General features: G+C 37.9%; 2 protein-coding genes across 14 annotated transcripts in view; one reads left to right on the forward strand and one right to left on the reverse strand.

The window, feature by feature from the left end:
* Positions 1 to 1,044, reverse strand: part of LOC119596680 — a 54,913-nt gene extending 53,869 nt beyond the window's left edge. The window contains exon 1 of the mRNA XM_037946010.1: positions 623 to 1,044. Coding sequence (XP_037801938.1) covers positions 623 to 1,044 — 422 coding nt within the window. The remainder of the gene's footprint in view (positions 1 to 622) is intronic.
* The window catches only part of LOC119597169 (synaptosomal-associated protein 25-like), a 99,515-nt gene that overhangs the window by 72,811 nt on the left and 11,704 nt on the right, over positions 1 to 15,000 (forward strand). For 3 of the 13 annotated variants that reach the window (XM_037946712.1, XM_037946711.1, XM_037946714.1), the window contains 3 exons: positions 12,222 to 12,344; positions 12,780 to 12,828; positions 14,989 to 15,000. The exon at positions 14,989 to 15,000 is cut by the window's right edge and continues 106 nt beyond it. In XM_037946712.1, coding sequence (XP_037802640.1) covers positions 12,228 to 12,344; positions 12,780 to 12,828; positions 14,989 to 15,000 — 178 coding nt within the window. In that variant the 5' untranslated portion in view covers positions 12,222 to 12,227. Of the gene's footprint in view, positions 1 to 5,285; positions 5,295 to 8,457; positions 8,519 to 9,750; positions 9,772 to 12,221; positions 12,345 to 12,779; positions 12,829 to 13,566; positions 13,616 to 14,581; positions 14,631 to 14,988 lie in introns of all 13 variants that reach the window. The other 10 variants (XM_037946703.1, XM_037946704.1, XM_037946707.1 and 7 more) reach the window with 6 other exon arrangements.

Below are 15,000 nucleotides of genomic sequence, written 5' to 3' on the forward strand. Positions count from 1 at the left end.
CCTCACCCTCTCCCTCCCTCTCTCTCTCTTTCTCTCTCTTCTCTCTCTGTCTCTCTCCCTCCCTCTCTTTCTTTCTCCCTCTCCTCCCTCTCCTCCCACGACCACCGGCCTCTTCCACCCTGACTCCGTGGCGAAGGCGTGTTGGGCGAGTCCCGTGAGAGCCTCCCCCCCCTCTGCCCCTTCTCTCCCCCCTCCACCCCTACCCTTTCCCAAACGCCCCGCCTCTGCTACGTTCTCCTTTAAAATGTTACTACTGGAGAGAGAGAGGGGGAGGAGAGGAGGAGAGAGAGGGAGGGAAGAGGAATATGTGAGAGAGAGAAGAGAGAGGAAATGGGCGAGGAGGGGAGAAAAAGAGAAAGAGAATACGCAAGGAAGGTGAGAGAGAGAGCGAGCGAACGAACGAACGAACGAACGAACGAAAGCAAGAAAAAGAGAGAAAGAGAAGAAAGAGAAGAAAATATAAAGAGAGAAAACGAGCACAGAGAGGGAGGAGGGAAGAGGCGAAGAGGGGAAGAGGGAGTGCGCGCGCGTGCTTGTTGTAGCCTTTGTACGTCTGTGCGTGCGCGGCGGCGAGGGGGAGGTGCAGGCAGGAAGAAGAGTCGGATAGAGATGTTGGTTCCACAGCCAGCCCTCGGTCGGTCCTCGCGGCTGATCCTCGAAGCTGATCCTCGAAGCTGATCCTCGTTGAAGGAATCTCGCAGGATCTGAGATGCTCTTCTTCCGCTTCCTCCTCCGGGATAATCTTGTCTTGTGGCTTTTCCTTGTGGTCTTGGGGCCTCCTGTAGTAGGCTTCTCCTGATGGTCTTGTCTGTGGCGTAGCTTGGTGGTCTTCTTGATGGCTTTGTTTATCCTTTTCTGATGGTTTTGTCTGTGGCTTTTCCCGATGGTCTTCAGGCTTGCCTTAGTGGTCTTGCTTCGACGGTCTTGGTGGCCTTGCGTGCGGCTTGTCACCACGTCTTGTTTTCGAGCGCGCGAGCACTGAGCGTGTTGTCCTTCCACTAAAGAGGCTAGGAGGCTGCCGTCGATGCTTGTCGGGAAATACATCTTCTTTAGACCCGCTCTTTCCCGCCTTTCTTTCTTGTCTTCTTCCTCGCTCTCCTCTTTCAAGACAGTGCTCTAACCGTATGTCTGTCTTGATCTTCCCCTCTCCTCATTCCATTCGTTTCCGTCTCTTTCCCATCTCTTCCCTTTCTTCATTTCTTTCATCTGCCTTCTCTCTCTCCATCATTCATTACCCCCCCCCCATTTCCCACTCCTACCCTGTCCATTTTTTTTTTTTTTTTTTTACCCTTATTTACCCTTATTTCCTCTCCCTCTCCCTCTCCCTCATTCAGTTTGTCCCGTTTCCCCGTCCCCCACCTCCCCCCTATTTCCCATCCTCATCCCTTCCCCTTCCCCCTTCCCCTTCCCTCTTCCCCCTTCCCCTTCCCTCTTCCCCTTCCCCCTTCCCCTTCCCTCTTCTCACTTCTCACAACATAGCATGTGACGTGCAGGGAGCAGTATGTGGCCGGGGGCGCTTTGCTTGAAAGATTCGGGGGAAATGGGGTCTCTGGGTGTGAGGTTCTCGGCGCTTCCGTGGTTGAGCTTTCGTAGTTCTAGTCCAGTATTAAGTCAGCAACAACAACAGTTGTTGCTACGACTGCTGTTACTACTACTACTACTACTACAACTACTACGACTCTTACTATTACTACTACTACTACGACTCCTACTACTATTACTACTACTACTATGACGACGACTACTACTACTACTACTACCACTCCTACTATTACTACTACTACTACGACTCCTACTATTACTACTACTACTACGACTCCTACTATTACTACTACTACTACAGTTCCTACTATTACTACTACTACTACGACTCCTACTACTATTACTACTACTACTACTGCTACCACTACTATTGCTATTACTGTTACTACTATTAATTATTACTACTACTACTGCTAATTATTATTATTATTACTACTGATTATTATTATTACTACTACTACTGATTATTATTATTACTACTACTACTGCTACTACTGTTATTACTACTGTTATTCCTACTACGACTACTACGACTATTGCTATTACTCTTGATATTGATGTTGATGTTGATGTTAATACTACTACTACTACCGTACTACCATACTGCTACTACCACCACTAACACTACTACTGCTGCTACGACGGAGACTACTACTACAACGCCTACTACAAATACTATTACTACTGCTACTACTACTACTGATAACGATGATGATAATGATAATAATAAGAAGAATACATGTACTGTTTCTACTGACACCAACCCAAGTGGTGGTTGGGCAATGATGCTGTTTGAGGAATAATAAAACGGCATTGGGTAAATATAGCAACTTGTAAAAGTATGCTGCATATCGTAACGTTAGTATGCTGGCACTTGAAGCGACTGTATTCCCACCGCCATGTCATGTGTACGTACGGTCTGGGGGCCGTTTTGTATCTTCGTTTGTTTGGCACTGTGTGAGGGGGGGGGGGTATCGATTGTGTATGTTGTGCGGCCCTCTTGTTAGGTCAAATGAGCTTGCCCCTCTCCCCTAGTGACCTTCATTTTCTCTCTCTTGTTTCCTCGCTCTTTCTCTTTCTCTCTTTTGTTTTTGTTTTCTTTCTCTTTGTTTTCTTTCTCTTTGTTTCCTTTTGTCTCACTCAATCCCCAACTCCCCACTCTGTCTCTCTCTTTCTTTCTCTCTCTGTCTTTCCCACTCTCCCTCCCTCCCCCCCCCTCTCCTCCCCCTTTCTCCTTTTCTTTCCCTTTCTGTTTCTCTTTCTCTCTGGCGCATTTCGGTTGGTAACGCAAGCAGCAATACCGTCAACAAAGTGAGACGTTGGCACTGGTTGGCGGGCTGCGTGGCAGACGAGGGGAGAGGGGGAGAACACAGCGTGGATTTCCCTTGCCAGGTCGATATACCGAAGTGTGGTTCAGCTTGCAGCCGCCCTCGTAGTGTTAGCCTAGAGCACTTTCTCTCTCTCTCTCTCTCTCTCTCTCTCTCTCTCTCTCTCTCTCTCTCTCTCTCTTCTCTCTCGCTCTCTCTTTCTCTCGCTCTCTCTTTCTCTCGCTCTCTCTCTCTCTCTCTCTCTTTCTCTCGCTCTCTCTTTCTCTCTCTCTCGCTCTCTCTTTCTCTCTCTCGCTCGCTCTTTCTCTCGCTCTCTCTTTCTCTCTCTCTCTCGCTCTCTCCCTCTCCCTCTCCCTCTCCCTCTCCCTCTCCCTTTCTCCTCTTTCCCCCCTCCCCCTTTCAGTTTCCTTTGTTCTTGCATTTACATCCATTTGTACATTATATGTATGTGTGCTCGTATCTGTCTATACGCGTATATCGTATGCATAATGAAAAGTATGTGGGGGTATCTGTTTTGTGCCTGTATGCCGAGTGGCCTTCTCTGGGTACAGCATTTTGGCGGTTCACTCTTCCTGTATCCCAAAGGTCCCACTTCCTTACGAAACAGGCTCTCCGACGTCGATAAGACAGAGGTTGCAAGGGAAACGAGAGTACTGTTACAGTCCGTTTCTCTCGACAAGAAAAGAAGGTTCGTTGATAGCATTCTTTTTTTTTATCAGTTTTATCATTTTCGGGTCAGCTTGAGCATTTTGAGGTGTACACGTTAGCGTTTGTCTGAAGGCGAAAATTACGCAGGTTTGTTTTGGTCTGCGCTTTCGCATGGTTCCAAAAGGTGGAAAGAAAACGAGAAGCGTATCTTCTAGTGGAATAAAAAAAACATCGTTGTTCGCCAATGAATCTGATTATTTTTCCATATTATTGTTAAAGGATATGCAATACAGTTGAATCCAATTTCCAGTTTGTCCATTGTTTATAACCGAATTTACTTTTCCCAAAGGTAAATATGAAGTACAACGGCAAGGTATTGCAAGGAATCCGTATGTTTATATATATATATATATATATATATATATATATATATATATATATATATATATATATATATATATATATATATATATGGGTATTATATATTTTTAATTCCAGTAATCAAAGACATTATATACAGAGGAAGTTAATATTTTCCTCCCCTTCCTTAGTTCTGTCTTACCATATAACAGCCACTAAAAGAAAAAAAAAAAGAAGCCTAACCCTTTTAATTAAAAGATGTTTGGATTATAACTTCAAGTTGCATGTCATAAATTAATCAATTAAAAGAAAATGGAGTATTTTGTGTGTTGAACGTACAATTTTAACTTTGGTTCAGCTTGTTATTGACAGTGGTTGAATTACGTTCTGTTCAATATGTATTTGTGATAGCTACCATTTGCTAGGTAACGAATTTCTTTTCCGTTATGATTTTGTAGAGTTAAGTAAAAGTAAGCACCATATTGTAGTCGTGGCACTTTTTGATTTCCTGTAGTCCGTCTGCAGAGCATAATCATATTTGAAGGTTCATTTCACTAATAATTAAGTCTCTCTCACTCTTTCTCTTTTTCCTCTTTCTCTCCTGCTTCTTCCACTACTCCCTTCCTTCTTTACGTCCATCCTTCTTACATATCTACTTACCTGTCAGCCCTCCTCCCTTTCATATTAACCTCTCCCTCCCCCTCTGTCTCCGTTCCTTCCCCTCAGACTCCCTTAATTCCTTCGTTCCTGCCTGCCTGCTTATATATCTACCTACTACCTACCTACTTATCATCCCTCCTTTTCAAACTAACCTCTCCTTCCCCATTTCTTTTCCTCTCTCCTCCTCTGTCCTCCTCTCTCCTCTATCTTTACCCTCCCTCCCCCTCTGTCTCCCTCCCTCCCTGCCTGCCTGCCTGCCTGCCTGCTTATATATCTACCTACCTTCCCTCCTTTTCATACTAAGCTCTCCCTCCCCCTTTCTCTTCCTCCCTCCCCCTTTCTCTCCCTCTCTCCCCCTCTGTCTCCCTCCCTCCCCCTCTGTCTCCCTCCCTTCCCTCCCTTCCTTCCCTCCTTCCTTCCTTCCTTCCTGTTTACATATCTACCGACCTACCAATCATCCCTCCTTTATGTCATGCTAAACCTCTCCCTCCCCCTCCCCCATTTGAAGATTGGTATGAGAGAGAGAATTAATTTTTGGTTTAGCCTTGTCACAAGATTAGAAAAAAAAGCCCATGATTAGGTTCAGATGCACTCTTTGTTTATGATTATGCCTCGCCTTGGATCTATGTGCCATTGATTTGGATATCGTAACATTGTACGCTAATTGTGTGCATGTTTGTTCCATGTGCCTTTCCTGTGTTTTATTAACAACACGTAATGTTTTCCATTTTTTTCTGACGTGAACAGAAGATGCCGGTAAGGTTTTATAGCAACTGATATATGCCTGCTTTTTCAAGTCTTTGAAACACCTATTTCCTATTTTATTGTTTGTCTCAGATTGGATATATAAATTTATATGTGCTCTAAATTTTAATAAATTGTACTGTATGTCCCTGTGTGCGTATCTGTGCACATGTGCGTGCGTGTCTGTGTACATTTGCGTGCGTGTCTGTGCACATGTGTGTGCGTGCGTGTCTGTGCACATGTGTGTGCGTGCATGCCTGTGCACATGTGTGTGCGTGCATGCCTGTGCACATGTGTGTGCGTGCATGCCTGTGCACATGTGTGTGCGTGCATGCCTGTGCACATGTGTGTGCGTGCATGCCTGTGCACATGTGTGTGCGTGCATGCCTGTGCACATGTGTGTGCGTGCATGCCTGTGCACATGTGTGTGCGTGCATGCCTGTGCACATGTGTGTGCGTGCATGCCTGTGCACACGTGTGTGCGTGCATGCCTGTGCACACGTGTGTGCGTGCATGCCTGTGCACACGTGTGTGCGTGCATGCCTGTGCACACGTGTGTGCGTGCATGCCTGTGCACACGTGTGTCTGCACACGTGTGTGCGTGTCTGTGCACACGTGCGTGCGTGTCTGTGCACAAGTGCGTGCGTGTCTGTGCACAAGTGCGTGCGTGTCTGTGCACAAGTGCGTGCGTGTCTGTGCACAAGTGCGTGCGTGTCTGTGCACATGTGCGTGCGTGTGTAAGTATAAGCATAAGTGTATACATGTGTGTATATATGAGTATGCACTAATATGTATGTGCACAAAGGGACATATGCACATAAACTACTACATTTGACATGTTATGAAGGTGTTTCATGGATCACAACACATTGATGAGGACATGTTTGATTTCTTCAGTGATGCCACAGTTTATATCTTTGTTTCCATAATACTCTCAAGTGTTTTCCTGCTTATAGTATTTCTTACAGCCCCCCCCCCCCTTTCCCTCTTCCCATATTTTTGCATAATTACAGATGAATAAACTACTACCTTCCCCATTGGAGCTTCAACATCTATACCTTTTTGTTTCCTCTTGTTCTTTTTTTTCCCGTGCATACATTTGCTTTGGAGAAAAAGAATATAGAAATGCAGTTCCTTCTTTGCTAAATATACTCCCTAACTAAGCTATAATAACCGTACCTTTTCCTTTGTGTCCATGGGTGTCTTCCCTGCATTGTTTGCTCCTAAATATTTAGATGTGTAAGGCATTTAATTATGTCTATTATTTGTTCAGGATATGCAAGTATTGTACCGTCTTACTGTTTCTGTATCTTAAAAGAGATGGTACCATGCTAATTGTAAACCTTCCCCTCCCCTTCCCCACCCCTTTTCTTCCCCATGCAGCTTGATAAAATGTAAAATTCTAATTTTTAAAAATATTAATTATTCTAACTCGGATCTTCTATAGTTTGGATGTCATGATGCAGTTTGCTTTGATCAAAATATTTTCTACTTATCTTGCCAGTGGGTTTTGATATGCAAGCTTTTCTTTTCTTTTACTTTTTCAAAGTATCAGTCAAAAGTTTTTTGTTTTTTGTTTTTGTTTTTTCGTCTTGAATACTTGTCCCTACATAATTGTGCAGGTGAAGATTAGATGTAATTGCAAGATATAAATTTTAACATTGGGTAAAAGGATACCAAGGAAAAATTTAAGATAATTTAGTTCAGTTAGCCACATGCTGTTGTGACAAGTATGATCTCTGAACCTTAACTGTGTAGTTTTTTACACAGTTTTTGATCCTAGCCTTTGATTGTTTTTCTCTATTTTACCTAAAAAGATGTTGGATTTAACATGTATACAACCAAACAAATATGAAATGATTTTGACATATTTTGCATGTAGAAGCCAATGGAACTCCACTATAACAGTGAGAACTGGCTGGTATTATCACAACTATTTTACTTTTACGGGTATGTGACCAATCTCACTCACACTACAGGAGAGATGGGAAAGTGGTTAATTTGGCAAGCCAGACTCCACATAAAGTGTCTCGGAAATGGACCTGAAAACTGTGGAGCGGACGGTCTTTGCAATTTGCATGCATTGTGGAGGTGTTGACATGAGATGGCCTCTTGGTAGTTCTGCCCTTGTCAGGGATACTTCTGGTTGTGCAAAAAGAGGATCTCTGCTTGGGAATTGTCTTTTATTTTTTATTTTATTTAAAAAAAATACATATTCATTTTATTTATTTATTTATTTTTGTGTGTGTCTGCTATATAGGTTATTCTGTTGGGTGTTGGCCTACATTTGATTGCTTGTTGTTCAGGTTGGGTTATGTTCTTGATATGATTATTATTTTTGTGATAAGTATGATTTATTCAATTATCTTTTCAAATGCATTTCATAAGAATCAGAATGAAGCTCTTAAAGGCATGTGTTTTGTGTGCCATATGAGTTTAATAAAGATTTGTCATTAATCCAGTGCCACTGGGAATGGCATGTACATCCATGCCATGCCCACTGTGAGATTAGTCTATTAGTTGTGTTTACACATATATGGCTCAACAAGTCTTAGTCACCAAGGACTCAATTGCAAGTCCTACCTATCCCAAATAACCCTTTTCCTTGATTTTTGGGAATATTTTTTTCCTATTTTATATAGCTATTAGTATTGTTGATATTAGAGTAATGATAATGTCAATGATAATAACAGCAACAATACCAGTAGTCAGAAAAAAAGTCCTTAAAACTCAAGGAAAGGAGAAATTGGGTATGGTCACATGGGTTTACTAATTGACTCTTTGGTGGTTGTCCTCTTGTGGAACCATCTGTGTAAACACATTTCATAGAACAAAACTACGAGGAACATTACTTGTTCCTGGCGGCATTGGGTTAAGGAACAGTTTTAGGCATTAATGTTCATATTGTTTACATGGCTGTGATGTATTAGCCTTATAGTTATTTGCATACTATTACATATTAAAAAGTGATTATATTGTTTAGAGGTTTCATATAAAATGGGGAAACCTAAAGCCTCAGCATAATTTTATTTAAAGAAATAATGGTCCTTTTTAGTTGTTTTTAATGTTAATACCGATTTTTTTTCTTTCTATCTTTCTTTTTTCACCTTCACCCTTAATTTTTAAAATATTTTTGAAGCACTATAATACTTTTCTTTCTTCAATAAAACCCAAGTACAGTATAACCTGAGCAGAGGCAGGATCGTCAGGAGACAACCGCAAGAATGCCTAAGATGGTTAAGTGCCCATGTTGCATTGATACCCACAAAGGACACCTTCCCCTAGGATAGAACCCCTTCTGCCTCCCATATGTCTTGTTTTTCCCCACTTACCCATAATAGCATCATGACCTAGATGAGATCTGATATGCTCCATTTAGTCTGCTATTTACCTTAATGATGAATTAATATAATGTGTATGTATTTATATATACAGTACATTTATTTTTTGTTTTTTGTTTACATATGTATATATGTACTGGTATGTCTTTTTTATAGCCTCTATACTTATACACATAAGAATTTTATAGTGAGATTGCCAGTGCATTGGAGTTCGACTGTACTAGCTGCCAGATATAATACATAGGATACCACATAGGGATACTACTACCTGCAGGCTTCATAGCTGAGTTCTGTTCCAAGTCTCAAGGATGCAGTGTTGTAATTCATAATATCATGCCATGCCTTCAGACTTTAGAACTTTATACTGTACAGGTATTAAGGATTATACTGTGATGTTTTTTGTCCATTTTGAATCGCAAACAAGTTGAATGCAGTCTCAAATGGCTTGCATGTAGTGAAATGCTGCATTTGGGAGAAGATGAAGTATGCTACTGAACTTGCAGTTTAGACACAAGAACCAGGTTTTTAATCTATTAAACTGCTTCTTGCATTGTTTCTAGTTATTTTAGAAGCTATTGTATGAAGAGCAGGTATAGAATTACCATGATTTTGTGTGTTAATATACATATACATATATATATATATATATATATATATATATATATATATATATATATATATATATATATATATATATATATATATATATATAATGTATATGCATTTGTCATGATACATACATGCATATGCTTATGTGTATATCAGTATGTATATGTATATGTTTACACACACTTGTTTACATGTTTATAATTATTTATGTACATGAATACACACACACACCAAATGAAGCTCAATATTTGAAGCATATAAATTGAATTTCTTGTTAGGTTTATTCTCATGTCTTTCTCATCTTGCACAAAAACAGCACCAACACTATAACTGAAAATGTTTTTTTTTATGTGTAACTATTGAAAGATGATTTGTGTAAAAACTAATGGTGGTATTTCAATGATTTTAATACAGTGGTCTTGCCATATTAAATTAAAACATGATTAACTTCATGCATTCTTTCTTCCCCTTCCCATTTCTTCCCCTGCCCTTCCACCTATTCCCTCCTCTCATCACAGGAACAAGACAACATGCCTACGGTGAGTTCAGTCGCCCGGGCGCCCAGCTACAGATGATTCCAGTCGCATCGTGGGCATTTCTTTCCCTTCTTTCTCTCATGCCTGCTTTTGTGCTAGACACCAAGTAAAACTCCTAGGCATTTGGGAAATTGTTTGATTGGTGTTTTTTCTGTTTTTCATTTTGCTTTTTCATCATCTATATCTTCCTCACTTCTTTTTTGTTTAAGGATACAGTATTTCACATCACATCTGCCTCGCATTACATATCACTTCACAGATATACCCAACCTAGGGATTTTACTTGGCATCTAGTATATTCCAAATGTATTATCACTTGTTGCATGTACCCATAGAGTTAAGGATCCCTCATTGAGACAGACAGTGAGAATGCCGAGGATGGGCCACTGCGTGCCATTTTCCACCCATATTTCCTAGCTCCCGAGCTAGATATCTGGCTATGATAGGTAGAGCAACTTATAGCCTGCAAGACCTTTTAGGATTATTGTATATGATGTCATCAAGATAATCCTTTTTTATATAATGTATATGCATAGCTACAAGAGAGACTGTAGCATATCCTGTTGGTTAATCACACAATATATATATACATTTTTTTATTTCCTTGGATGTCACAGTTGCTATATTTTAAGACCATGATTATCATTTTTATATTGTGTGCTTGGTTTTCTTATCTCCCTTTTTTGCCTATGCTTACTCAATGCTAGCTAAAGTCAGCAATATTGATGGTTATATTTTTCCAGTGATTGTAATTTTTTTTATTCCATATCTTCTCATACAAATAGTTTAAGGAGGTACTTCTCTCACAAATGCGCATGGATGCATGAACATACAGACTGAATCATGCAGTGGAAACCCAGCTGAACTGAATAGGAATATACAGGTTTTAACATCCTAATATCATCACACTTGATTTTATTTCAATTATTACCACTGTAGATATAATTTTTGCTTTAGCATTAATATTAAATCTGGGAATACAGACGTATAAATGACAAAAGTAATATTAGTAATGATAAGAGAAAATATATTTGTGTATATATATATTTATATATATATATATATATATATATATATATATATATATATATATATATATATATATATATATATATATATATATATATATATATATGTATATATAAAATTTCTTTTCTTTTCTGATCTTTTCTTTGAGCACTTTTTTTTTCTACAAATTTAAATTAAGATGCAAAGAATTTTGTAGGTGTTGTTCATAGTTTAGTATAAAGTTTATATTTTTCTAGAATATATATAATATTTATCATCATTAAGAACAAGGCCTTTCATTCGTTTTTACTTTACTTTTAAAATTTCTTTAAAGAATGATGAGGTTTTTTCCTCAGTTTTTGCACATGTATGTTTTTTTTCATCATTTATTAACCCATTGGTGCCAGGTAGCTGCACAATCCACTGTAGTTCTATTGTGATTTTTGTTTTCACATAGATGGCCCTAAGTACTGAGTTACCAAGGAGTTGATTAGTAGGTATACCTGACTCTACCTGATATCTACATTCTTTGAATTTTGGGATAACAGTTCCATTTTTTATAATGCTTTCAGTATCATTACTGTTATTGTTATTATTATTGACATTGGGATGATTGTAATGTTATAAATACCAATAGCAATACGAAAAAAAAAATCGAAAATCAAAGAAAAGAGTAAGCAGGGGAGATCAGGTAGAACTAAGAATCAACTACATTTTGAGTAAGCCCCAATGGAGCCGTCTGTGTGCCAGCAAAATAATGAACTAAAATCACAGTGGATGCGACTTGTATGGATTGCCACCCCAGCAACAGTGGGTTAAGTCTATAAGTGAGAGGTGCATGATACCAGAGATAACCTTAGCATGCATTCTCTCCATATGTCAGATAATGATTCAGTGCACATTTATTGTTTCATATATATCCACGCTCTTATTTCAGTATTAAACTTGAGAATTTTCATGATTTATTATTCTCAGCACTGTTTTTATCATTTGCATGATTATAAATTTATATGACCATAAACTCATATCAAGATTTTCTTATTAAAAGAACAGTATTTTTTCATTGATTATTGTGTATGATAAATTGAAATTCTTCAAAATTTTATAAGTTTGACCTTTCCTTTATCATATGAACTTTACACACCCTTTTTTAACATTTAAGCTCACAATTGGACATTTTCATAAGTAACTCTCACTGTTAGGATACAGAGCTCACAGTATTCTGTTATGGAGGGCATCCACGGGATTTTTTTTTACCAAGAAATTAGCATAAGTAGGTAATTATAAAACAAACTGTCTCGAGCGAAAGCCTTGTATTTATAAGAAAAATAAGTAGCACTAGAGAAAAAGCTTGTAACAGGTGACCAGAAGGCAAGAAGAAATTAAGTCTGGCAAATTATTTTACTCAGTGAATATTATCATTCAACATTCCCCCAATTTTGCAGGAGACAATGGGTGATGGCGCTGGTGAACCCAGGACAGAGCTGCAGGAGTTGCAGTTTAAGTCCAACCAGTGCACAGATGAAACCCTCGAGTCAACCCGGCGTATGCTGTCACTATGCGAGGAGGTACATTTCTTCCGCTGTTAACCAGTTCTCTGTTATCCTTGGTGCTGAAGATAGAGTAGTGGCAGTTTTTGTTTTATAGTGTGGAGATTAATAACAGTTAGATTAATACTTGAGTTAAGTAATGAGTGTATCTCCTGTGTATAAAGATTTTTCTGTGTCATAACAAGTCTCTTCTTCTCAGGAGTTAGAAAATAGGGATATTGCTTTTTATTTTTTCCAATATTGCCTCTGTTGCCCTGTGTTTGCCAGTTATCCACCAGAAAGAAAGTTACAATCTACAACAGATTTTTATTCAGCTAGAACACCAGTCTAGTGGTGTTGGTAGGGCTAATTTATTATCAGTTTGAATGAATTTTGTCCAATCACCAATACCAGTTGTACATTCATTTTGAAAAGTTGTCTGAGTATTGGGAATGCTTCCTTACATGCTAACAGTCGAAGGAAGCTGGTATCCGAACCCTCGTTGCTCTGGACGATCAGGGCGGTAAGTATACACAGAGACAAATGCGAAAAGTTCATTCAGTCTTCCGTCAGTTTTTTCTCAGTACATCTAGCAGTAATTTTGAGCCAAGGGCATCAGTAATGATCAAAACTTAGAGAAGACTTCTTGTTTTATATTAGTACATGTTTCGAGGCTCAGGTTACTGGTAAGATTTTATAGCAAGGATGATTCTAGCATGCTAGTACACTGTCACTCACTTTTGTATGGTATTGTATTCATGTTGTATTTTCTAGTTAGAACCGTTGCCTTGGTTGTATTTTTATACTTTAGGGATTTGAGGTTGAGCTTTTATGATTTATTTCTAGATATTTGAGCATGGATTGTGTTTAGATATTGTTTTATTATAATTTGATTTTAATTATATACTCTAGTGCCAGAATAACTCTTCTAAAGAGTTAGAAATTGTCAAATGTATATATGTATTTTGAGAATACAGCTTTAATTCTAAAGAAAAAATTTGTTTTGGATTATTGGCTTTCTCCATAGTTTTCATAAGTTCCATTCATATCAATCTCTTATTTTCATATCTATCTTCTTTTTTCTTTTTCCTTTTTATACATTCTCATCTGAGATGCTGGTTATTTTCCTTATATTTTCTTTTAGCATTCATTACCCTAATTCTTTCCTTATATATAATATATAAGTCATCATAAAATGGATAGACTGCATCTCGAGCATTAACGTTTGATCTTTTCTCGTTTGTCATTTCTTTTTTTATAGAGTCAAGATGCCGGTGCAAAAACATTAATAATGTTAGACGCACAAGGGGGTAAGGGTTCTTTCCTGTTTTTGTTTGTGACACCTAACAGGTGTGCTCCCCTTGTTAGGTGAGCCCTGTGCTAGCTTCTGAGCACTTAACATGCACAGTTCTAACTCTATAACCATGTGGCGGCAACACTTTTTCAGAGTTTCCGAAGCTGGGTTGTGTTGGACTAAGATTTTCTCTGCTTGTGTGTTTATTTATTTTGTTGATTTTTGATTATCATCCCTCCCTCATTTCTTATTTACGTTTCACAATATATCCAGCAAGACAGCTTTGGAAGGAAGTGTCTAGTGAGTTTGTATATATAATGATAGCTGTAGCTGGTCACATGCACCAATAAAGGAAGGGAAGTGGATTTTTGTCCTAAAAAAAAGGTACGCTCAGAATTTGGATTTTATTTATTTATTTATTTATTTATTTTTACTTATTTTTTGTCCTATTTTTATTTTTTGTATAATTATTAATTTTATATATGTATGTATATATATATATATATATATATATATATTATATATATATATATATATATATATATATATATATAATTTTTTTTTTTTTTTTTTTTTTTTTTTTACACTTAACCCACACAAGTTGTTTTTTTTAAATCATTGGCACATTTAAACGTAGATAAGAAGCATGTTTGATCTTAGAGTAGAGAAAGTCTTTTTTGAGGGATTTTTAAATATAGCTTATCAATGTAATATGCAAAATTGTGAGATGAAATGCTATATTGTAGGATTTTTAACCCCCTATAATGGTGAGATAGATCACTATTATTATTTAAGCTTCTTTTACTTTGTCTTTGCCAGTATTACACAGAGTTTGTAATGCACACCATGCATGGCTTTTGTTTTCATTATTTATATATGTATACATTTTTTTTTTTTTTTTTTTTTTTTTTTCCCATTTTTGGTTTCTTCTTCTAATGCATGTTCAGATTTGCTTGCTTATATGCCCTTCCCTTGCTTATAGAGTCAAGATGCGGGTATTAAGACATTGAATGCACTAGATGACCAAGGCAGTAAGTATAGAGTAATATCATAGATTGTGTGTGGTACATTACCTGTTGATCCTTGTATAAATTGTAGTTCCTTGCAATGTATTCTGCTCTTGTAATTTTTTTATTTTTTATTTTTTAGAACATACATTACTAAAGTTTTTAATTTTGAAGACTGTCTTTAGTAGAATAGAAAACTGTGTAAAGATTCTTTTTTATGTGTATATATATTGTTTATTGCCTGCTAAGTGAGAGCCCCTCAAAGGATCAGCATACTAACTTCTCTAACTATGATCAGATTTTTTGCAATACATAAATAGCATATTATGATAAACCCCTTCTGCTAACTGCAGTCATGACTGAAATTTACCACAAATCCCAGAGCAACTGGATC

The sequence above is a fragment of the Penaeus monodon genome, chromosome 38 (genome assembly GCF_015228065.2).
Source record: "Penaeus monodon isolate SGIC_2016 chromosome 38, NSTDA_Pmon_1, whole genome shotgun sequence".
NCBI classification, from domain to species: Eukaryota; Metazoa; Arthropoda; class Malacostraca; order Decapoda; family Penaeidae; genus Penaeus; species Penaeus monodon.